Source organism: Lepidochelys kempii, chromosome 1, assembly GCF_965140285.1.
Source record: "Lepidochelys kempii isolate rLepKem1 chromosome 1, rLepKem1.hap1, whole genome shotgun sequence".
NCBI lineage: Eukaryota > Metazoa > Chordata > Testudines > Cheloniidae > Lepidochelys > Lepidochelys kempii.
This window is the reverse complement of record NC_136380.1, coordinates 311,200,188-311,224,688: the sequence shown is the minus strand read 5'-3', so window position 1 is coordinate 311,224,688 and position 24,501 is coordinate 311,200,188. Positions and strand designations below refer to the sequence as shown.

Genomic DNA, 24,501 nt, shown 5'->3' with positions numbered 1-24,501 from the left:
TCTACCAGTCCCCTGAGTACACTCTTCTCAAGTGACAGGCCTGTGCCTCCACATCTCTTTTGGAAAAGTGCCTGTGGACCAACCGTTCCCTGACTGGGTCTCTGAGTTACATGTTGGGGGTGCAGCTGGCTCCCAGCCTGGTCACTAGGCAACCCAGCAAGCTCAGCTAGGCCCAAGGAGCCCCCTCCTAATGGTTGTGCGTCCTGATTGGGCAGGGGAGCCAGCAGCTTGCTACTTGAGCCTTGCAGCAGCACCAGTACAGCAGCTGTTCAATGTGAACCATGCCTGTAGCAGTGCTTACACTGAGCTCACTTTGGCTTCTTGCCCCAGCCCCAGCTTCCCTTCTCCATTCTGGTTTCTGACTCCTAGCTCCAACTCCTGGTGACGCCACTGCCTATGACTCTGGCTTACCCACTGGCTTAGACTTTGACTTCTGACTTCAGTTCTGACCTTCAGCTTGGCCCCTGATTCCTGCTTCACCCTGGATTCAGTGCCTGATCCCTGGATGCTTATCATTACTTGAACTGCCACCACAGCCACCAGGCCAGGTCCTGATCCACCCACGAGGTAGGCCTCCCAGACCCTGGGAGCTTATGTTACACCCGTCTGGTTACCAACCATATAACTTAGGAGGCCAAGTTGGCTTGGCACCTGCACAAGTTTCCCTCAGGGAGACTTCAGTCAGTGGCAGTGTGCAGTGACACATCAGGAGCTTCTCCAGAACAAATTTATTATTTATTTTATCCCTCTTCATAGCTATAAACCTGGCTATTGTGTTTGAGAGGAAGCTCCTTATCCTTATCCATTGTTTTATCCTTCCCACCTAGTTTTGTAACCAATCCCTTTTCATCTAACTCTGTGTATTCAGGGAGGGCAATATCACCCAGGTACACTGAAGGGCATATGATATTTATAGAAAATACAAATATTTCCTAGTTCTCCACAGTTTGTATGGCTCAATCCTTTAAAGACAAAGTTTAATTCCTTCTGACCAAAACAGCTGAAGTCTGTGAATGAACCCAAGCAACAGCCAATTTTGTAGAGCAGTGTGATTTAGTGGACTGATTTTAGGGATGGAAGCAAGCAGCTCCTGAGTTCTAATCTATATTCTGCTATTGTCTCACCCTTGTGTCTATTACCACACCTATAAAATGAGGTCATATTTACCTACTTACCTCACAGGCATGTGATAAGGATGTCTGTTCAGTGCTTCGATACTATAAAGCAGTGTTTCCCAACCCTTGAGACAAGTCACTGGTGGCCCAGGCTGGTTTGTTTACCTGCCACGTCTGCAGGTTCAGCCAATCGCGGCTCCCACTGACTGCGGTTCGCTGTGCCCGGTCAATGGGGGCTGCGGGAAATGGTGGCCAGTATGTCCCTCGGCCCGCGCCACTTCCTGCAGCCCCCCCATTGGCCGGGCACAGCGAACCGCAGCCAGTGGGAGCCATGATCGGCTGAACCTGCGGACACGGCAGGTAAACAAAGCGGCCCGGCCTGCCAGGGGCTTTCCCTGAACAAGCGGCATCCCAAGTTTGAGAAACACTGCTATAAAGCACTATATAAGTGTAAAATAAATAGTCAAGCACTTTGGAGAATAATTCCAATACTGCACTAATACACTACATTATGCATGCTGCCTGCCAAAGTGGACATATTTCAGGACCATATGGAAGGGTTGACACTACCCATTCAGATGATAGGGACTCTGAAAAGAGAGAGAAGAAGTCAGGATGAAAGGCACTGTGGAGTGCCAAGTTTGGGATATATTTGTACAGTGCTTTGAAAATATAAAGTGCTATATAATTTCTAAGTACAGCTAGGAATTAATGTGTGCTACAAATTGATACACTCTACGCATGAAACAGCTTGCAGAGAGCAGTGTAAATAACATAAAGCCAATGCTAAATGTACTGAACTGTAACTGAACTGTAAAGCCCTGATGGAAGCTGCTATGTAGATCAGTAATTTAATTGCATGCCAGAGCAATAACTGTAAAAGACTGTTCTTTAAGTCTGCAACTAACAAACTTCAATCATTGCTATAAACATGGAATTCTGACAATGATATGAACTCTAACAGAAACCTTAAACACATTACAACAGCACTCTGTTATGTTGGTATTGGGAAACTAGATAGTATGAAGCTTAAAATATTAAATATAGCTTAATATAAGTAATAAATGAACACCTGAGTATGCAAGTATATTGCTGCTGTGCACAGGTGAAAATTGCTCGGTGTTGGTAGAAAAGTACCTCTATAAAACACTCATGGATGTCATATAATTCTTTTTTGTTTCTGGGATACACTTTCAACTGTTATCTCTCCTAGCATTTACAGCATATTTATCTGTGATCGAACTATGCCTATGTGTAAAGGAGGATATATGTAGATGCGTTTGAATACTATATTCTAGACACTCCTAATATGCTCGGTTTTTTAAAAGAAAATAAGTGACATTAGAAATATACAAGTATAAAAAAGATGGATTTTAGACTGACATTATGGACAGTGAAGATTAGTTCCTTTTGTTGCCAGCAGGAACGTTCTATTAGGGATTTCCTATTGGAAAAGAGATCAGCATGTACCATTGTATTACCACATTACGTTTCATGCTTTTAACCCAAAGTCCAAGGGTGATTTGAAAAAGTCACTGATTTACACTGATTTACACATTTACATTTAAAGTCACTGATTTACAGCTCAATATAAAGGGATAGCGGAGGTGGAAATTGGGAAAAATTAGGTTATGTCTACACTTAAACCACTACAGTGGTGCAGCTACAGCATTATAGCGCTTCAGTGTAGAGCAGACACTCACTACAGTGACAGGAGTGGTTCTCCCTTTCCTGTAGTTAATTCACCTCCCCGAGAGGCAGAGGTGAAAGAATTCTTCCACTGACCTAATATCATTTACACTGGCTTACGTCAGTTTAATTACCTCACTCAGGATTTTTCATACCCCTGAGTAACGTTGCTGAATTGACCTCGCTCAGTGGTGCTCAACCTTATTACACAGGAGGGCCACTATAAACCTAAGCACAACCTCGTGTGGGCCAAGCAGATTCTACATGTTTTAATAAGATTTAATGTCACCTGTATTGATTTATATTTTAAGTTCAGCTTGTTCCACAGGTATTTAGATAGGTTGTTTCTATGTTCAGTATTGTCTATTTACACACGTGTAAACTAAAATGATGTCAACATGATGACAAAACGCTAACGAATTGGCCATTAGTATATTGTGTTGAAGCAGGCATCGGGCCTTATTAAATACTCTAGTAGGCCATGTACGGCCCGCGGGCCGTAGGTTCGGCACCCCTGACATAACATTTTAGTGTAGACCTGTCCTTTAGTCTTTCTTGTGTGTTAACTGGCCAGGTGACTGAACAGAAAACGTGACACATTTTTCAAACTATTCAAACAAAAATTGTGGAACTAACGATGTGCCTGTTCAATTTCATTGTACAAGCACACCTCTTTTAGTCACATCCCTGATCTTTCACTGGAAAGCTATCCATTTAGATTGTGAGTGCTTCAGGGTAAGTATGTTGTCTTCACACCTGTCTGTAAAACATTTCCCATACTATGGCACTAGAATACAAATTAACAATAGTGTTTAGCACTTTTATAGCACTTTCACCCATAGATCTTAAAGGAACATTGTCCCTGTTTAAAAGATAGGGAAACAAATACAGAGATCTTAAATGATGTGACAGAAAGAGGAGGGAGAGATTGCGGCTTCAGAAAGAGGGGCGAAGCAACACACTTGAAAGACTCACAGTTTACTGAGGCTAGAAATTAATGCTATCTACCCATTGAAATCCAGCATTCCTGACTTTCTATGGTGTCAAGCATTGGTTTCCACTCATGGAAAGTCATGGAATAGCTTTAAAATCATTTTCTGGTTATCAGTTGCCTCTTGGGGTATGTCTACACTGCAATAAGAAATCTGCAGCAGTGAGCCTCAGAGCCTGGGTCAACTGTCTTGGGCTTGCGCTCCAGGGCTAAAAATAGCAGTGTAGACATTTGGGCTCTGAGACCCTCGCCTTTTGCTGGGTTTCAGAGCTGGGCTCCAGCCCAAGCCCAAACATTTACACTGCTATTTTTAGCCCTGTAGTGTAAGCCCGAGTAAGATGACCCAGGCTCTGAGACTCGCTGCCGTGGGATTTTTATTGCAGTGTGGACATGCCCTTCCTGTCTCCCCCGTGATCACACAATAAATAACCCCAGCAATGAGTTATGCTTGGAACCAAGACGAAAAAAGAGAAAATCAAATGGAGCACCCCAAACAAGCTAAAATTAAAATAGATTATTTTAGACCAAAGTTGCTCTCTAGCTCACTGTGATCTTCAATATTTATTTATTTAAATACAGTGTAAGATCAGTGACACTTACCTTCCTTTTAATGTGATCAAATATATGTGATCTCATATATGCCCTGGTAACTAGACAATATGTATGCAGTTGCTGAAGCACAAATCTTTACCTGCCTACATACCTTTATGAATAAGATGCTCCAGCACATCACAGTGTCCATATTCAGCAGCAACTCCTAATGGTGTTACCCCATAACCATCTTTCAGGTGCACATTTCCTCCATTCTTCAGAAGCAGAGAAACAATCTCCTTGCAGCCTTGTTTTGCAGCTTCATGCATTGCTGACCAACGTTTTACACATGGCTGGTGGATACGACAGTTGTATTTAATCAGAGTCAATACCATTTCATAAGAGCCCTGTCTCACAGCTTGAAAATATGGAAACAGAAGAAAAAAAGACGCCAAAAGGGATCTCGTTACACATGCTGAAAGATGAATTGTGAGGCTTACATTTTTTTCAGTGTTTGGAGAAAATAAAGCAGGTCATCCATGTGGGCCAAATTCAGACCTCTGTCCTGGGAGTCTGTGGACCAAATACACTGGCAAGTAAAGGGTAGTATAAGTTACATGCTGGGTGTAAGCTGGTCAGGCAATCATTGTACTTGGATGCAAATGGTAAAATAGTGCAACCAGCACAGATTGACATTCAGTGTGTATGCAAAATTTATGTTCTGAGGCTACAGAAGCAGGAGTATTGCAAGAAAAGCAACAAACAAAAGGGTAAAAGCAAAAACAGAAGGGTACTACTTTATTTCACTCCATCCAGTTAGTTGCTGTTGCAGCCATACCACTTTTCCTTCCCTCTTGGCAAGTAAGGTACATTCTCAGGGCTTTGTTCTTCATGTGTGGCTCTCCCAAAGATTTCTATCAGTGTTCCACATATGCCAGGCTTGTAAGATTGGCCTTCCACTGAACACTATGTTGATATAAATTTGCTACTTAACATGAACACCCATTCTTATTTCCAACTTGGATCCAATGTATAACCTGCACCACCTTTTGTCATGAATACAGCCCTTTACTTTTCATGCTACAGCAAACTCTTCAATGTTCTCCCCGTGTTCCAGCTGTATCGCACTTATTAAGTCAGCTTCTAATTCTAATGCCTAAACTGATGTTCACTCGTTGTTGCTAGCCAAGATATCACTGACATATGTTACACTTAAAGGCCAAATTCTGCCCTTTTGAGGATCCAACTGTGAAATTTTCATGGATAACTATGCAGCTCAAGACTACAACAAGTTACCTGTCCAGGGGATAGTTTTCTGTTCATGAACATTTTTCTACCCAGATCAACCCAGGTCAGATTTTAACATTCAACGGTAATATTTCTACCTTTATTTTCATCTGGTTCTATAGTCTTTTGTGCCTTGTTTTGACTTACACATTCTGTATGAGTTTGGTAGTATATCTTTAACCTATAATGGCACTTCCATTGATTTCAATGAGATTTTTTCTTTCAATGGATAGCATGATCTGACCCAGAATTTTTGGACAAATATTCAATATTCTGTGAAACTTCAAGGCTTCAGCAGTAATAACCCATCATAAATGTTTGAATAAATATACAAGCTTCCCCCTCAAAAAACATTCTTTTTGATTACTTAGTTTCAGCTGATCTCTGTTGTGTGATAATGCTATTCATAGTTACTTTGACTTCAATGGAGTTTTATGTACCCAACTAAAGAGTCCTCTAATCTACAGCTCGCCTGTAGAGTTAATGCAGGAGTAATTAAGTTAAATTAAAAGCATTTGTCAATTGCAATTTATATTGAGTGGTATGTGCTTGATGATGCTCTCACTAATTTCAGTGTGACTAGGATTGAACTGTAAGGTGCAGAGCACCCTCCACTCCCACTGGCTCAATTCCAAATGACAACAGCCTCTTAGTAAGAAAACTACATGGGCAAAAAACTCGACTTATCAGGAAATCATAAACAGAAATATCCAGGAGAGAAAATTTAGTGGGGAAGAAAAAAAATCCTTTTCCTTCAATTCTAGTAGGAGTTTACTCTTCCTGGTATTCATCAGACAGCAATGGCTAATAATCTTATCTTAACAGTTCTATGGATTTGCAATTACTGGAAAGAACTGGAGAAATATAAAGCAATAAATCTAAAGAAACTTTTACAGATCCCTTTGTGGCTCAGGCCTTAAAATTTTAATACATTAATTGCTTCATTGGGTATTCTTTGTGATTAAAATTGATAAAAGTTAGTACCCATCAAAGGTAATGTTTTAATAAGTCTGATCATTGTATTTTGGTATGTATGATGTGGGAACTGTATTAATTTTACAGATTGATTTTCTTCCTAAGACCTTGAGTACTTTCATTTTCAACAAGAGCTGGAAGCTGGTGCATTTAAATTACTAATATAGGGTAAAGCTCATTTAAATATATCAGCAGAAAACTTTCCAAAAGAATAATCCTGCTTTGAACTGAGTTATTACTTAGTAATTTAGTTGCATGCCATTTTCCACAAATTCTTTCTGAAAGTGAAAATACCCAATTACTACTGACAAAGTCAGCCGGTAACAATAATAAAATTCCATTATCTATATATTCTCCAGTAGGCCACACACAGTCATAAACAATTATTTGTAAAACATCCAAGATTTCATTAAAAGTTGTGTAGCCTTTAGTTAAACCTTCACTTGAACTACTGACCATTACTTGTGCCTTGAGTGGTCACATGAGGCCAGATTTTTAAAGGTAATTAGGCACCTCTGATGGGGTATACTCCCCCATATTAGTTCTGAAGGGGTCAATTTAGGCCACATGGGCCAATTAACTTATAAGACTGCAAACTGGGGAATATTTAGGCAATATGAGAGGCAAGCCCTAATTAAGGGAAGTTCACCTGTGCAGGAACAGGTGGGGTTTCTATAAAACCAGGGAGCTGGTAGCAAAAAGAGGGCGGGGGGGGGGGGGGGGAGAGGGCTGCAGGCTCTCTCCTTGGGATAAGGGAGAGACACTGATTTAGACCCCCCAGAGGAAAGATTTGTCTAGTAGTCCCAGAGGAAAAGATTTGGCTAGAGGGGTGGAGAAGATGAGGTAGGAAGCCTTCCAAGTGACAGGACAATGTGGTTGTCTGGATCTTTGCTGCTGGAGATAGGGCCCTGGACTGGAATCCAGAGTAGAGGGTGGACCTAGGTTCCCCTCCCAGCTACTGAGTGAGTGGCACAATTTGGGCAGTGAACTTGGAGGCTTTCTGAGGCCACGTGTTTGATTCACTGAGTGAGTGGCCCATCCAGGGCAGTGGATTTAAGGATTGCCTGGGATGGTGAGCAAGGTATTGATATTCCAATATTCCTGGAAGGGGAAACACTATAGTGACCTGGCTGGAGGGCAGAGTCACAAAGAGGAAGCTGCTACTCCTGGAGCAAGAGAGGGTTTGCAGACTGAGAGAGACAAGGAGCTAAGGAACCGCAAGGACATTGGGCTGGAAGAGCTAATCCCCAGAGTGGCCACCAGGAGGCCTCACATGTGGTGAGCGGAGATCCCCATAATAGCATTTTAATGTGTAGATTGTCACACAGAATGACATCAGGTGCTTTTGAAAATCCCATTAGGTGCCTATCTGCATCTCTAGGCACCTAAATACCTTTAAAAATCTTGCTCCTGAGGCCTGATCTAAAGCCCAGTGAAGTCAATGGGAGTCTTTCCGTTGACTTCAAAGGACTTTGGGTAACTAAACACATACAGAAAATGAACTCTCTGCTTCCACCTACAGATGTTTGTCCCTCTGTTTCAGGGATAAGGCACATTGGCAAGGCAGTGTAGGAAAAAAAAACTTCAGCTGCTACTGCCTGTGCGGTGTCTAGTCTGTACATAAGGAGAGGAACTTAGTTTCCAGGAACATCAACCCTGCATCTTTCATATGCACTAAATTCCTATAAAAAATTTAAAAAGAAAAGTTCTATGTAATCACATGTAACAACAAAAATAAAACGTGGTTTAAAATATTTCTCCAGAAAAACAAAGCAGTAGAACTTCCAGGTGTAACTTTTTTTTAAATGTGGGACAACCTCTGTGTTCTGTTAAACAACATACTAGTTGCAGAAAGCAAATCCATCTTTTGGTCAAGTCCTTGCAATCAGTATAAGAATGTTCTCCTAGGTGCATTAGAATTTGTGATGTCTGCCCCAAATCTTCAAGGCAACTTGGGATGCACATTACAGAAATCATTTGATCAGAGTCTGATTGCATCTCAGATTCACTCTGGAGCTGTAAGCCAGCGAGCCCACCCAACTGAGTGTGTGTTGTGACTCATAGGTGGGAGTTTGGTGCTAGAATCAGTCTGACAAAATGCTCTGATTTGCTGAAGCAGTAGCAGGAGAGAAAGAGAAAAGATGGAATATTGGAATACCATCTATTCAAAGTTTGGGGTCCATACCTAGTTTTCTCTCAGGAGAATAGATGGAAAAACTATAAAGGTTACTTTTGTAATTCTTGTGAAACAAAGAATAGAAAATACTTTATGCAGGGAGACAAATGTTGCCTCTCTGAGATATAAATCTCTCATCTCTATTATAGAAAGGTGCTTTTAAAATGTTCAGCACAAACTCAGTGTTAGTAAATTTAACCCCTCAGTTGCTCATACAGCATGAGTAGAAATTCCCCAAGATGCCTTGGCAGTCTCTTGGTGAAAGGTAAGAATATATTTTTCATTTATTTTCACCTACCTTTTGTCTGATGTTTAACTCTAAGGACATAGGTTTCTTCCCACAGTAATTAATTTAACATGACCACTTCTGAAACATGCCCCTATAACATCATGCAGGGTCTCCTCCTGCACCCACTTCAGTCAACAGCAAAGCTCTCACAGATTTCAAGAGTGAGGGATCAGACTCCTATGTCTACACTGCAGGATTAGTAGAATTTGAGTTAGCAAATCCGGATTTGTTAACCTAAGGCTTGAGTGCCTGTAGTCATTTGTAATCCCAGGTTAGGAATTGAACCCTGGGTCCCAATCTGGGGCTTCAGTTTCTACACTACATTATGCAGGGCTAAATCCTACCATCCATACCCCAGACTTCCAAGCACCCTCTCAAAATGTGGCCCCTGTAACCCTTTGTTCGTGGTCCAAGCATGGGAAAACTTGACTGTTCATCAAACTTGTCTGTCTAGAGGACAAAGAAAGTTGGCTTGTGGGATTGTGAAATACTTTTTGCAGACTCCCAGAGCATGAATCCAGTGGGGCAACATCTACATTGCAAAGCAACAGGGAATCCCAGCTTGACTCAGGCTCAGACCCTCCACCCCTGTGGGGTCCTGGGACCCTGAGTCTGAGCCCTGTATTAGCACAATTTGTGTGTAGATGGAAGGGGCGTTAGACTTGAACTTGAGTTCAAATGCTGGGATTACACTGCAGTGTAGACATACCCATAGGGACCAGAAAGTCAACAATTAACCTGAAAACTTACTCAAGCAAAATTAACGTTATTTGGTGGCAGTATAATCCACTTTTATTTTCCTTCTAAAAACTGAACAGCAACTAAGAATTTTAGCCAATTGGGATAGTCAAGTGAGTAAGGACTAGTCACATGAACAAGCGTTTGCAGGAGCAGGCCCCAGATCCCCTTGTTATGGTTGGCTTTGGGGAATGCAGGAACTGGATAGAATAGTTTAGAACACTGAAAACTCTGCTATTCACGTTGGCTTAATTCATAGAAAGGAAGCAATTACCAATGAGAAGAGGAGTTTCTCCTTTATTGTTTGTGGTATTAGGCCAAACACCCTTTTCCAATAACGTTCTTACATTTTCCACAAAACCAGCTTTTGCTGCCAAAGTTAACGGTGTTTCTCCATCACATGTTTTGTATTCCCACATTGATTTATAAGATGCTAGAGGTCAGAAAGTAGAAAACAAAACACAAAATTAAAATGACAGGCATCTAGGACATAACATAAATGCCATGTTGATAAATATCTGCATGAAAATGAATTTACAACTATTTTCAACTTTGACTTACTAGTTAGTCCTGCCACAATGGTTGACTATTGTAGCCAGTGATTAGATCATGCAGCTCTTCTCTGAATAACTGTAGTTTTCTGAACAAAGTCATTCAAAACGGACCAACCTCTCTGCTGGTGTACATAGGTGGAGCTTCACTGAAGACAACAGAGCTGTGCCAATTTACACCAGCAGAGAATTTGGCACATGTGACTGACCAAGCCATGCAACAATGGAGGGTTTTCTCATACATTTTTGCAGTTATTGATTCTATTCTTGTGTTTGTCTATTTATTGCTCCTTGTCTTGTATCTTTCCAATCTCATAGCCCTGTGGGGTGTCTTGAGCTCACTCACCATCCAGAATGATTTCAAGTATTTGCTGAATTGGCTGAGCTGCAGCCTCATGAAGTGGGAACCAACCTCTTTCATCAGCTTCATCCAAAGCATATTTATGTTTCACATAGTTCTGAAGATCAAATACTTGGCCTGAAACAAAAAATAGTGCATATCTGAAAAAAATAGGACAAGCTCAGTGCTTTGCACAGTGAGTATTTCATTTCAATATTTGTACCTTCTCTTATGGCTGCTATAAGTTTCCTATTTTGATCACTGGGTGGTACAAATCTGTTGAAGGGATGACAAAAGATATCAAGTATACACAATATAGATACGTTACATTAAAGCACAATTTTTAGTGGTTTTAATCACCTGTTTCCACTGGCTTTCAACTTTACGTTTATATCACCTCAGTTACAAATTCTGATTCACTATGTGACCTGACAGAGTACTCAGGAATGTTAGATACAGGATAAGAATTTGAACAGATTCTGGACCCCAGGCTTCAGGCCAAAGATGACCTGGACCTGCCAATTGTAGAAGTGGGGGCAGCTGACTTCAGCAGTGTTACTGAGCCTGCCTAGTCCATGTGAGCATGCTCAGTACAAGTCAAGCAGCAAATCTGGGGGTGGCACATGGGCCTCTATATGACCCGCAACTCATTGCCTAGGCTCTGCCTCAGGCCAGTAATAGGTCTGTTTGGTTGTGTCTAGCTAGCCTTTTTTCTGAAGTTTCCCTCTGCAGCTAATATTATACAGTTCCAATGTATAAAGACAGTTGCAAATATTTTTAACAATGTCATTTAAACCTATTCAGAGCAGATCTGTGTGATACAGTGGTAAAAACGCCAGTGGCTGCCAGGACCCTGAGATAATATGACAACAGTATAATAGTAGGAATCAGCCAAATCATAGATGGAAATGGACAGTGGCACTGTTTGACAGGCTTCAGTGAAGAAATAGGCTCTGATCTTGCAATAGGAAATAGGAACCACATGTGGCCCCTTACTTTCTCAGGGTTCCATTGATCCCATTATAGGATCAAAGTCATAAATTGAATTGGGCGATTAACACTTATCTGCCTTTGCCTTTATTTTCAAATACTGTGCAGCATTTTATGAAAAGTCCTTCAATTTATAGTGATCAGAAACGTATGTTGCGGTTTTTGCCATACAACTCCCATTAAAGCCAAGTTTTGTTTCATCAATAGAGGTAGCTAAAAGGTAACATTTTCAAAAGCATCTTAGTGACTCAGAAAATGAAGACCAATTTTCAAAAGTGATGTACGTACTTAGAAACCAAAGTCTCATTGAAAGCCCATGGGACCTGTAGGCTCCTAAATCATTTAAGCGCTTTTGAAAATTTTATTCAACATTTACAACAGAAATGCTATCTACATGTCATATCTGAGGGCAGTTGACTCAAACAGAAAACAATCTATGCTAATATATATTAATGATTTTAAAAATACTAACCATATCTTTAATGCAAAACTCAATTATTTTGTTTTTCACAATTTAAAAACAAATAAAACTGTACTGCTAAAACTAAATATATATACTATATTCTGGACACTCCTAATATGCTGGGTTTTTTAAAAGAAAATAAGTGATATTGGAAATATACAAGTATAAAAAAGATGGATTTTAGATTGACATTACGGACAGTAAAGATTAGTTCCTTTTATTGCCAGCAGGAATGTTCTGTTGGGGATTTCCTATTGGAAAAGAGATCAGCATGTACCATTGTATTACCACATTACGTTTCATGCTTTTAACCCAAAGTCCAAGGGTTTCACTGATTTACAGCTCAGTATAAAGGGATAGCGGAGATGGAAATTGGGAAAAATTAGGTTATGTCTACACTTAAACCACTACAGTGGTGCAGCTACAGCATTATAGCGCTCCAGTGTAGAGTAGACACTCACTATAGTGACGGGAGGTTTTCTCCCTTTGCAACCAATAGTCCTTGCACAGAGCTCTTCCTTTTCTTCCTGCCAACACAGACACGTATTTTGCCTTGAGCTTCTTAGCTCTAGATTCCAAATGCACATTAAGGAGACAACCCTGAAATCAATGGGACTACTCACATCCATAAAGTTAATCATATGCATAAATCTGTGCTCCATCAAGACCTAAAGTTTCTTTTACAGAATATACATGTCAGTGTGGCTGCTACACCATTTTCTGCATGCTGGCCAGAATTCTCCCCAGAAAACCTTTTTAAATGTGGTTATAACTACAGAATACTTAGGGTATGTCTACATTGTAATGTAATCCCAGGGTTTGAACTCAGGCTCAAGCCTAAACCCCCTTCCATCTACACACACACACACTGCATTAATCCGGGCCCAGACCCAGGACCCCAGCGGGGTGGAAGGTCTGAGCCTCAGGCCTTGTCTACCGGAGTAAGTCGGTAGACAAGTTACGCTACTCCAAGTGACGTGAATAATGTAGCTGGAGTCGACATAGTTTAGGTCGACTTACAGCAGTGTCTACAGCGTGCTGCATCAACGGGAGATGCTCTCCCGTCAATTTACCTTACTCCTCTCGGTCCAGTGGAGTAGTGGAGTCAACTGGAGAGCGCTCTGTGGTTGATTTAGGGGGTCTTCACTAGACCCACTAAATTGAACCCTGCTGCATCGATCACAGATGCCTCAATCCCCGGTAAGTGTAGATATGGCCTGAGTCACCCAGGGTTCAAGACCTATTGTTTTGCAGTGTAGACTCAGCACTACGGGACTTGTGCTCTGGGAGTCCGCCACAAGTATTCCACAATCCCACGGCTGACTGACTTTGTCCTCTAGACAGACAAGTTTGGTGGACAGTACAGTTTTCCCATGCTTGCACCACAAACAAAGGGCTAGAGCAGTCACATTTTGAGAGGGCATTAGGAAGTCTGGGATATGGGTGGTCGGACTTGGACCTGCATAATGCAATGTAGATACTGGAGCCCCAGGTTGGGACCCACGGTTCAACAATTCCTAACCTGGTGCTTCAAATGAGTGTAGATGCTCAAGCACTAGGTTAACAAACTCAGGGTCTGTTAACTCAAGTTCTACTAACCCTGGGCTTACATTGCAGTGTAGACATACTGTGACCCTACACCACATATTCTTCATAGAAATATTGTTATAATATGATTATAGCATAACTATATGTTTTGTGCAAGATAAGGAAAGAGATCATTGGAAAGGTTATGATTTGCTGAATATGATTATCCTATTTGTATGCATGTATCATTTTTGTATCTAAAGTTAGGAATATTGACTATACATCTGTACTATAAAAGTATTTGCAACCAGGGAATGCCCACCAGACAGAATGCAATCAGTCTGGCTGGCTAGCTGGGGACAAGTCAATGGACCATTAGGGAGAAATACAGGTCTTTGAAGATGCTAATCTCCCACCTTCCTGAGATGCTACAAACGGCCTTTGAATCATGGCTGCTTCAACACTGCAGGGTCATGTGATCATCGTACTGGACTCCATGATAGAATACCAGTATTTTTCCACTGCAGGGTGGGGTGGAGGGAACCACACTGGAAAACAAAGGATTCCCGCCATATGTAAAACCTATTTAAGGCAAGGGACGGACATAATCAGTGTTCGTTCTTCACTGAATCCCTGCCCAGGATGACTACTGTGAACATCTAAGAAACAAAGACAAAGGGAGAGGCAGGGAGAAGGACTGAGCCCAGGCTGAGAAGGTGTCTGGCCTGTGAAAGAAATACCTGGAGTTTTAAGCTGCAAGCAAGAGCAGCTTGCCCGCAAGAACCTCTGCATTCTACCTAAAACAACATTTAGGGTGAGAAACTACTACTTGTAACCAGTTTTTTTAGTATCTTAAGCTTATATTGCATTTTTGTTTTATTTGCTGGGTAATCTGCTTGATCTGTTTGCTATCCCCTATAATCACTTAAAATCTATCCTTTGTAGTCAACAAACTTGTTTTTGTTGTCTCTAAAACCAGTTTGCGGAATTCACAACTGGGAATGGGGGGGGGGAGCTGTGCATATCTTCCTCCACATTGAGGGAGGGGGTGGATTTCATGAGCTTACGCTGTATTATCCTCTATGCAGCATAAGACAATACAATTTTGGAATTACAATTCAGTGGGGGTGTGCACTTGAGTACTGGGCAATTCCCTAGCTGATGCCTACCCATGCAGTGCTTATTTCAGTGTCTGTGTCTTTCTGCAGCTGGGTGTGTCCCTACCTCTGTGTGTGCTGCTTGAGGGCCTGACTCAGCAGCACAGTGTAAGGGAGCCCAGAATGGAACAGGAGGGATTAGTGGTACCCCAGAACATCAGGTGGCATCCCGGAGGGTGGGGGCAACCCGTCACACATACCCAGAGAGTACATCATCCATTTTCTTCAAAGAGAGGATTATTTACTAGCATGTAACTAATGAAGACAGTTATATTTTGGTTTGCTGTATTCAGTCATGTCTTCATAGAGTGCCTGGCTGTAAACACAAACACAAATAGCTAAACTAAAATTAAAATGCTAGGATAACATAAAAAAAAAAATTAATTTCAACTGTCCAGAACACTGAAAGAATTTGTTATATTCTCATCACATGTATGTGCTTTCTGACTTACTAAAGTACCTTTCATGGTAATGGGAAGATGTTGGTTGACTGGCTTCAATTGATTCTTGAATACTAAGCTGAATTGCATAAGCAGTGAGATGGTCTTCGACAGAGTCCTCATTTCCATCCATCATCTTATATGAAAGTTGAGCTGCTGTCAAGAAAAAAAAATCGAAAAATATACTGTTAGGGGCCAGATTCTGCCACTCTTATTCATGGTGAATGGTCCTTCACTCTGAGGGCTTTTATTCATGGCAAGTCACTATGTAGCAGTCCAGAATTTGAGTGCATCAGCTTGCAGCACAGTAACACCCTATGTAGACACTACTACATCATAGTTAAGCCCCTTTGTTTTCAGTTTAAATTAGGGCTGTCAATTAATTGCAGTTAACTCAAGCGATTAACTCAAAAAATTAACTGCAATTAATCACAGTGTTAATCGCATTCTTAAACAATAGAATACGAATTCAAATATATTAAATATTTGGATGTTTTTCTACATTTTCAAATATTGATTTCAATTACAACACAGAATACAAAGTGTATGCTGCTCACTTTATATTATTTTTATTACAAATATTTGCACTGTAAAAATGACACAAGAAACAGTATTTTTCAATTCACTTCATACAAGTACTGTAGTGTAATCTCTTTATCGTGAAAGTGCAGCTTACAAATGTAGATTTTTTTTTCTTTGGTAACTGCACTCAAACACAAAAAAATACAGAACTTCAGAGCCTACAAGACCACTCAGTACTACTTCTTGTTCAGCCAATCACTAAGACAAACAAGTTTGTTTACATTTACAGGAGATAATGCTGCCCACTTCTTATTTAAAATGTCACCAGAAAGTGAGAATAGGCATTTGCATGGACTTTTGTAGCCGGCATTGCAAGGTATTTACATACCAGATATGCTAAACATTCATATGCCCCTTCATGCTTTGGCTACCATTCCAGAGGACATGCTTCCATGCTGATGACACTCGTTTAAAAAAAAATGTGTTAATTAAATTTGTGACTGAACTGCTTGGGGGAAAATTGTATGTCTCCAGCTCTATTTCATTCACATTCTCCCATATATTTCATGTTACAGTAGTCTCAGATGATGAGTCAGCACATGTTGTTCATTTTAAGAACACTTTTGCTGCAGATCTGACAAAACTCAAAGAAGGTACCAATGTGACATTTCTAAAGATAGCTACAACACTCAACCCAAGGTTTAAGAATTGGAAGTGCCTTCTCAAATCTGAGAAGGATGAGGTGCAGAGCATGCTTTCAGAAGTCTTGAAAGAGCAACATTCCGATGCAGAAACTACAGAACCCAAACTACCAAAAAAGAAAATCAACCTTCTGCTGGTGGCATATGACTCAGATAATGAAAGTGAACATGCATCGGTCCGCACTGCTTTAAATTGTTATCGAGCAGAACCCATAATCAGCATGGATACATGTCCTCTGGAATGGTAGTTGAAGCATGAAGGGACGTAGGAATCTTTAGCACATCTGGCATGTAAATATCTTGCGATGCTGGCTACAACAGTGCAATGAGAATGCCTTTTCTCACTTACAGGTGACATTGTGAACAAGTAGGCAGCATTATCTCCTGCAAATGTAAACAAACTTCTTTGTCTGAGTGTTTGGCTGAACAAGAAATAGGACTGAGTGGAGTTATAGGCTCTAAAGTTGTACATTGTTTTATTTTTGAATTCAGTTATTTTTGTACATAATTCTACATTTGTAAATTCTGTGCACATTTTCAACTTCTGCATATTTTGTCAAAATAACACAATATAATCACACAAGTTTCAATGATTTTTGGTCATTTATTTCAAAATACCTGTCAGCAAATATGTCTGTTACAATACAGACAAAAAAGATTTAGGAATTTTTTTTGACAAGTAGATTCCTTACTAGGCATATTTATACAGAACTCTGAGTAATAATTCATTTAAACTACAAAATAGAACCATATTTCCCGCACCCCTCAGAAGAAGTGCGAAGGCTTGGGGCAGTCAGGGGTAATGGAGGACTGAGGGAGAGGGAAATTATAGCTGGGAAGGAACCTAAGTGTGAACTTGGATGGTTGTTGGGTATGGGTGGGAAAAGTATGGAACAGGTTTTCGGGCGGGGCTAGGAGAGATTACTTGGGAGCTTCCCCCATGCAGACCCTGGCTGACCCCTAGCCTCTCCCATTCAGTCAGGCACATCTGCCCCTATACCCACGTGTCCCTGCACTCCCATGTGTTCTTGCATCCACGTCCACATGTGTTATTCCACTCCCACTCAGACACCCACTCCTCCCTCCCCATGTGGTCTACACCCCCTCCCCATGTGTCTCTGTTCCCCACTCAGCCACCCTTCTGTCCCTGTGTGGCCCTGCACCCTCTTCCCCCATGTATCACTGTGCCCCCACTCAGCTATCTCCCTGTCCCTATGTGGCCCTGCACCCCTTCCCCCGTCCCCATGTGGCCCTGTGCCTCCACTCTCATTCATCCCCTGCCCCAGTCTGTCCTCCCACACTAGCCCTTATGAGCCACTGTCTGATCCCCCAGCAGCCCCACACTGTCTGTCTCCCCATATCCCCTGTCTCCTGACCTGGCCTGACAGGTGCGGTGAAGTAGGCAGGCTCTTTCTCTTCCCTAGCTGGCTGGGACCTGCTGCTCTGTTCTAGTGCCACAGTGCCCTCTGGAAGGCAAAAGGCAGAACTGCAGCAACCTACCGGCAGAAGGTTTTTTCTGTGCAAAAAATTAAAAATATGCGCAGCTCATTAATTATCCATGCACGCAGTGGTGCAGAATTCCCCCAGCAGTAACATGGGATTTTATTGTGCAGCAAGCTGGTGAGCTGTAGATTCGCACCTTGGCTAGTCATGTAGACAACCCCTAAGAGTAACTGCATTTAAATAAATGGGACTGCTTGTGGAGTAAAGTACTATTCTGTGTGAGCAAAGGTATCAGAATTTGGCCCTATGATTAGAGATGGGCAAATAAATCATATAAATATTTTGCGACTATTCTTGAGAATAAAAACTAGTGATCACAAGCACTTTTTTCTGATAATTCATGAAAATTTGGGTAAGTAATTTTTTATTTGCAAAAATGACGGAAAGAAAACCCTGCCAGCACTATCTGAAATGGGATGTCATTTGGAAAAGCTCTTTTTATTATTCATTCAATAGATTTGTCAGTTACAAATAAATATTCATGAAAATTTGTGAACAATAAAAAGAGACTCCTGTTTAGAAAGTTTAGGTCATCCAGTCAGGGAATGTGTGACTTATATGGCCAGTCCTACTGCATGAATAGTGAATAGCAAACACTCAGTGTGACCAAATCAGGAATATCTATAACCCAAAATTTGTTTTAATTAGCTATTCATGACAATTGCCAAAAACAAATAAAAATTGTAAAAGTAATGACCAATTTGTGAATAATTCACAAACACAAAAGGGATCTAAATTCATTCCAATAAATTATTCACAGTGAATAATTTGACATAATGATTCATGTAACAGTATTTGACTAAATTTAAGCACCAGTTTGTTTAGTCCTTGTGCATAAGATATAATATTTATGAACTATACAAGACCCTATTGTGCAGAAGAACATCAGAATGATCTTGTATCATTAATAGACACAAGATGCACTGGTCCCACAACATGCACAAGATGCACTGGGGAAAAAGAGGGGATGCTCCTTTCGGTCTCCACCACTCACAGTAGCGACTCCACTCCAGTCCCCACTCGTTCATCGCCCTTCCTCTTACAAGGTGCGTCTCCCTCAACTGGGAAGCCTTTCCTCTCTTTTACCCACATAGTGCACGAGTTGGTCCTGCAAGAGGTTAGCTCTTGGCGGACTCAGCTGCAATCTGCCGTACAGGAAAAGACTCCCTGTGTGCCAGGTGATGGCACCATTTGACTTGGCCACCCTTCCATCTGGACAGAGGGTTGGCCAGGCCACATTTCAGTGATGTTGTGACCCTGTGTGCCAGGCCACTATCCCACTCACTGAAATTTGGTGCAGCTGCCCCGTAAGGAGGGGCAGCTGGGGCAAATTTCAGTGAGTGGCATTGTAACCATGTGGCAGGAGTGACACTGTGGCAGCCACCAAACTGATTTAATATGGGACTACTGCTTAAAAGTGGTTGGGTCACACCTCCATTTCATGCTATGGAACTGTGAGCAAAACCATTGTGAGGGAGGGGAGGGTGACCACTTGTCTCAAATTGGGCAGGACACTCCCAAAATGCAGAGTACAAGTCCCAGCACCGGGCTGAATGACTCCAGGACGGCATTTGTCCCAGGTTCCTTGTGGCGCTGCTCTGCACCTGCCTCAGGCTCAGGGCCGGTGCCAGCCTCTTCCCAGTGGAAGGGGTGGGGAGGGGAGAGGTGGACCTTACCTGCCCCTTGCCATAAGGCCCCCACCCCCTGCTCCTCCTCTTCCTCCTGAGTCCCCCTTCCCAGGCCAGAAGCTGCCCAGGGAGCCCAGAGGGCAGGAACATGGGCCAGGGGCTGCTCTTGGGCACCCCAGCCCCCTGCCCAGGGCAGGTGGAAGATCTGGGGCTCCCCTTACTTTTGCAGTCCTGAGAGGGTCTAGACATTCACAATGCCTTTACACAAGTGAGTGCAGTGTTCAACACCTCTCAGGGTTAGGCTCTTAGTGACTGTTACCAAAGTGTGTGTGTTTGGGGGTGGTGCGGGGGGAAGTGGGCAGTCGGCTGTCTCCGTGGATGAATAATGGGATATACTGCACCTTTTAACTATAGTCACAAGTTTGAATTCACCCCACCTGGCTTTCCAGCTCAGCCCATTAGGGGCCCTCAGTAGGAATATTTTGGACCCTCCCCTCCCCCACAACACATACTAATTATTAATAGGGGTCCCCTTGAGATGCTTGGGCTTTTACGCAATTGCTTAGTCTGCTTCTGTCTAGTGCTGGCACTGCTCCAGCTCTCACTCTGATCCCTTAGCCTGCATTTTGCTAGTGATATCAAATCAAATAATAAATCTTGTCAGTAAATAACAATTGCAAAATTGTCCTTCTGCAGGGAGTCAGGTAAATTCACTTTTTACTATATTCTGCAGTTTTGCAAAGTTTAAAATGTGGCATTTTTATCTTAAAAGGAACAAAATGTAAATATTAAATACTTTGCAAAATAAAACTGTACCAAATAAATGTACCTACCTAACTCTCTGAAGGCCAGCTCTGTGTTCCATCAAGGTTTCTGTGACTGATGTGACATCAACAGCTTAGGGCACGTTTGGTCTTTGTATTAGTGGGACCTAGCTGAGAGGGAGCAGAAGTTGTGGAACTTAAACTACCACTCCTACCAATTAGCACTCTCACAGTGCCTTACTTTTGTCAGTGCTACACAAATATTAATCCATCGAATTAAATGAGCATTATGTTGACTACCTCTCCTAGAATGGCCATGGGGGACATCCAGCATATTGCTAATGCTGCTGGAATTTTGTCAGAATGATTTGTCGGTCACTTTTTAAAGCAGTTCTTCCCACATGAAGTGCTAACCTGACTTCTGTGAACCGGATGTTTTGCATTGTAGCACTTAGCTAAAAATTGATTTTAAAACATCATACACAAGTGGTACAATCCCATACCTAAATGCTTTACTATTTATCATATTGTGATAGACCCGAGAAAACAAAACCGGATCAATCATGGCACAGAGCCAAGATAACTCAGAAGCTAAAAGTATCATTGCAGGACTCCAATTTCAGGCTTTTGCAATACTATCAGGCTAGCACAGAGCATGAATTCACACCTCTCCCAATGCTCAGACCTAAGGCTCTTGGCCAGCGCCGTCACCCATGAGGGTGGGCTCTCGGAAGGCAAGTGAAAACACCACCACAGCCCCATTGCCTTTAAAGGTAAACATACACATCTTTTGCTTTGACTGCCAGCTCTGACAGCAATAACTTCCAAAAATAAAAAATAGCTTTTGTGGACACATAAATCTTTTTTTTTTCTGCTCAGCAGACTTTATGTAGCTCATAATAGACAGAAATATTCTAATGGCGTCTCCTCCCCCTGCTTTTGTGTCTCAGAGCCAGGCTTCAACATAGTTATTCAAAAAAAGATTTCACACACCAGCTGAATATCTGATGAACTGGTCATCAGGGTACAGAATCATGTTCCAAGACCCTTCACACCATTGCACAGGCTTAACCAGGAGCAAAAGGTACTGTTTGTAACATTTCTGTTCAAGCAGTCAAATCCTGAAGTCCTAGGCTCATTCCCTGTGCAAACAAGGATGACTGTAAAGATCGAGGATTTTGACCAAGATTCTTGGAAGGATCTAATGCAATATAAACACTTCCATACTGTTAATAACAGAAGAATTCCAGAGAAGTTGTGAAACTCCTCATAATGCAAAAAGGTTTATCAAAGCCTTTGGTGTTTGATCCTGCACAAAAGAAAAAGGTAGACAAATATTTTTTCTGACATTGTCCAGGCTTTGTTAGGCAAAAGAGGAAGAAATTCAATGTTGAACTTCAAAAGAGGATACTACAAAGGATTTTTCAATCCTTCAAAGTAAAGTGACTGACAGTGTATTTTCCAAATCTCTTCCCCAGGCTCTTATTAAGGAATCCATAAATATGTCAATATGTGGACGAGCACCTCAAGGTAAATGCATTATAGATTAAATCACATAAAAATTTTCAAATAGCATTAAAAGTTGGCAGCCTGACTTAAATCCACAAAAGCAAGAACATTCAAAGTTAAGACTAAACTTCTGCCTTTCATCCCATCCTGTTGGAAGTACACTTGGCTGGCATGTAAGAGAATCCTTGATTTGAAGTTCTCTCCTGGGTTTATTTTCCTCCTCATCTTTACATTTACTTCTATACTTTCAATGGCATCTACAAAAATCCCTTTTGCCTCATTGAAATGTGTTAACTAGATACAAAGAAACCAATAAATGTACACTGTGATGTAAAGAACAGCTATACCTTGCAAGCAGTGGGGGTAGGGACTCTTTAAAAGTAATGAACCAGTAATTTATAGAGTATATCCCAAAACACACAACTCTAACTTATCCCCACTACACACACAGCTAAAAAGTGAGAAGTTTTTAGAGCAAGTTCACTTGGAATTTTCACAATGAAGCCATGTAGTTATTTAGCACTGGTGTTTCTATAGCTTTAATATGAGAAAATGAATGGTGTTCATCAGTTCCGGCTTCCAGTGAGAACAGTTCAGTGGTGCTATATGTACACTAGGCTGCAATATAAAACGTTGTGCCTTCCTTCACACTTTTCCCTACACTTTGACTAGACTCCACCATGGATGGATAGGCTTCATGTATGTCAAGTGCCCTCCCTTCTCCTTCAGGAAACTTCTGAATATCCACCTGCCTATGAAGCAACCTAGCTATATCAAATCTGTATGAACAGGCTCTTATACCCACTACTCTGCCTAATTTGGAACAAGGACTTGGGTTTCCTACGCCCCAGGTGAGTGACCTTGGCTAATGGCTGTTCTTGTGGTGGTGATGCTGGTGGAGGGGGTCTCTTGATCTCTCTTCCTCCCCCCTTACACATACAGAAATTCCATCCTGGACCATCCAGTTTTGTCAAAACTGAAACATTACCTTGAAAAGTTTGTTTTGATTAATTGGCATTTTCTCACAAAAAACATTTGCTCAAAAAATTCCTGACCATTTCTATTCCCTTATACCTTTAGAGACTGAATCAAAGCCCACGGAAGTTAATGGAAAAACTACCATTGATGTCAGTGGGCTTTGGATCAGGCCCACAGATAGCAAGTGCCTTGAACAGGGCCCCATCAGTGGTTTGGTACAATTTACATAGGGTAGATGTTCATGTAGGGCTCAATCCCGCAAGGTACTGAATACTCTCAAGTCCCATTGACTCCAAAGGGAACTGAGACCATTCACTACCTGGCAGGATCAGGATCTTCACACATTGTAGAAATACAAATAATTTAATAAAACATACCATAAATTCCATTCACTTCAGAAAAATACGATGCATGCCCAACCCCACTTCAGCACTAAAAGAAAAGCTAAGCGGGCACTTAAAATTATTATAAAATTATAATTTTTTTCTTTCTAGACCCACAAGGTCAATACCTGCTTGGACAATAGACTCCTCTTCTGCTGTGATTTCTCAGAATTCACTAGGTCACAGTCACCACAGAACTCTGCTGGAGCACAGACTCAGCCGATGTGGGGTCAGGTAAGTGGTGGTTTTGGTATATATTTTCTCCAGAGTGTCTTTCTAAACATTACCACTTATCCTGTATGAGATTGCAATGATGATAATTAATAATAAAAGGGAAAAAGCTAATACAGTGGCTAAGAGCTGTGACATGGTAGAACAAGTACGATAAAGTAAATAACTCACCAAAGTGCATATGGTGGACATTGATGGAGGTTTATAAATGCTTTGGGTGCTTGACTTGCTATATCACTGCTGGTCCGATGCTGTGTTGAGGTAATGACGATCTGATGAAATGTGAACGTTTCACTAGGATCACAATGGAATATGCCAGAACACTGGTACATTAGGCCACACGAAAAGCATATTTTGTCTGATACACTTGTACATAAAGTAGCAAAGAGGCCGTTAAAAGATGCAGTGGCAAATTCCCTTTCCTTCACCCATGGAAAATTTGTTCTCCATTTTTCAGACCAAGCTCATTGCTAGATGAGACAGTTGCTTTTTCGAGAAAATTCTACTGTTCAGGCACGGACACAGTGGTCTCATAAGATCAAGAATATTTTCCAGATTTTTTTAATAGACCAAATTGTTTTGTTTTTATTTTATCCTGAAAAAACAAGTTCCCAAGAAACTACTGATTACTGTAGATTTTTAAATTTTTGAGCTTTTATGCATTCTAAACCGGAAGGATCATTTTTCATAGAAAAGAATTTGTTCCACTTTAAGCCACTCTCTTTCAGTCCAAAAGATTTGAAATACTCACAAATCATGGAAACTGAGTCTTTGCTTAGAAACAGATGTGTCAAGGATTTATTTCTATTAAGCATATCAGGCAGATGTTTAGTGCATGCGAATGAGACGTACTAATCTGATTTCACATTTTTGAAATAAACTAAGCAGTCCTAACTTTGTTCTCTATAACTGGAAGGCCTTTAGGTATCCCAGCCTGAAGAGGTTATTCACAGCAATACAGGAATTAATAGCAGTTTAAAACTGGATTCACTCAGTTACACATTATTCACAGTTTTAATCTAC

General features: G+C 41.3%; 1 protein-coding gene across 1 annotated transcript in view; it reads right to left on the bottom strand.

Moving 5' to 3' along the window:
- Positions 1-23,659, bottom strand: part of ASB15 (ankyrin repeat and SOCS box containing 15) — a 35,101-nt gene extending 11,442 nt beyond the window's left edge. Inside the window, exons 1-6 of the mRNA XM_073331705.1 lie at positions 23,650-23,659; positions 15,280-15,415; positions 10,906-10,958; positions 10,689-10,820; positions 10,066-10,224; positions 4,499-4,744 (exon numbers count right to left, since the gene is read on the bottom strand). Coding sequence (XP_073187806.1) covers positions 4,499-4,744; positions 10,066-10,224; positions 10,689-10,820; positions 10,906-10,958; positions 15,280-15,415; positions 23,650-23,659 — 736 coding nt within the window. The remainder of the gene's footprint in view (positions 1-4,498; positions 4,745-10,065; positions 10,225-10,688; positions 10,821-10,905; positions 10,959-15,279; positions 15,416-23,649) is intronic.
- Between the last annotated feature and the right edge of the window lie 842 nt (positions 23,660-24,501).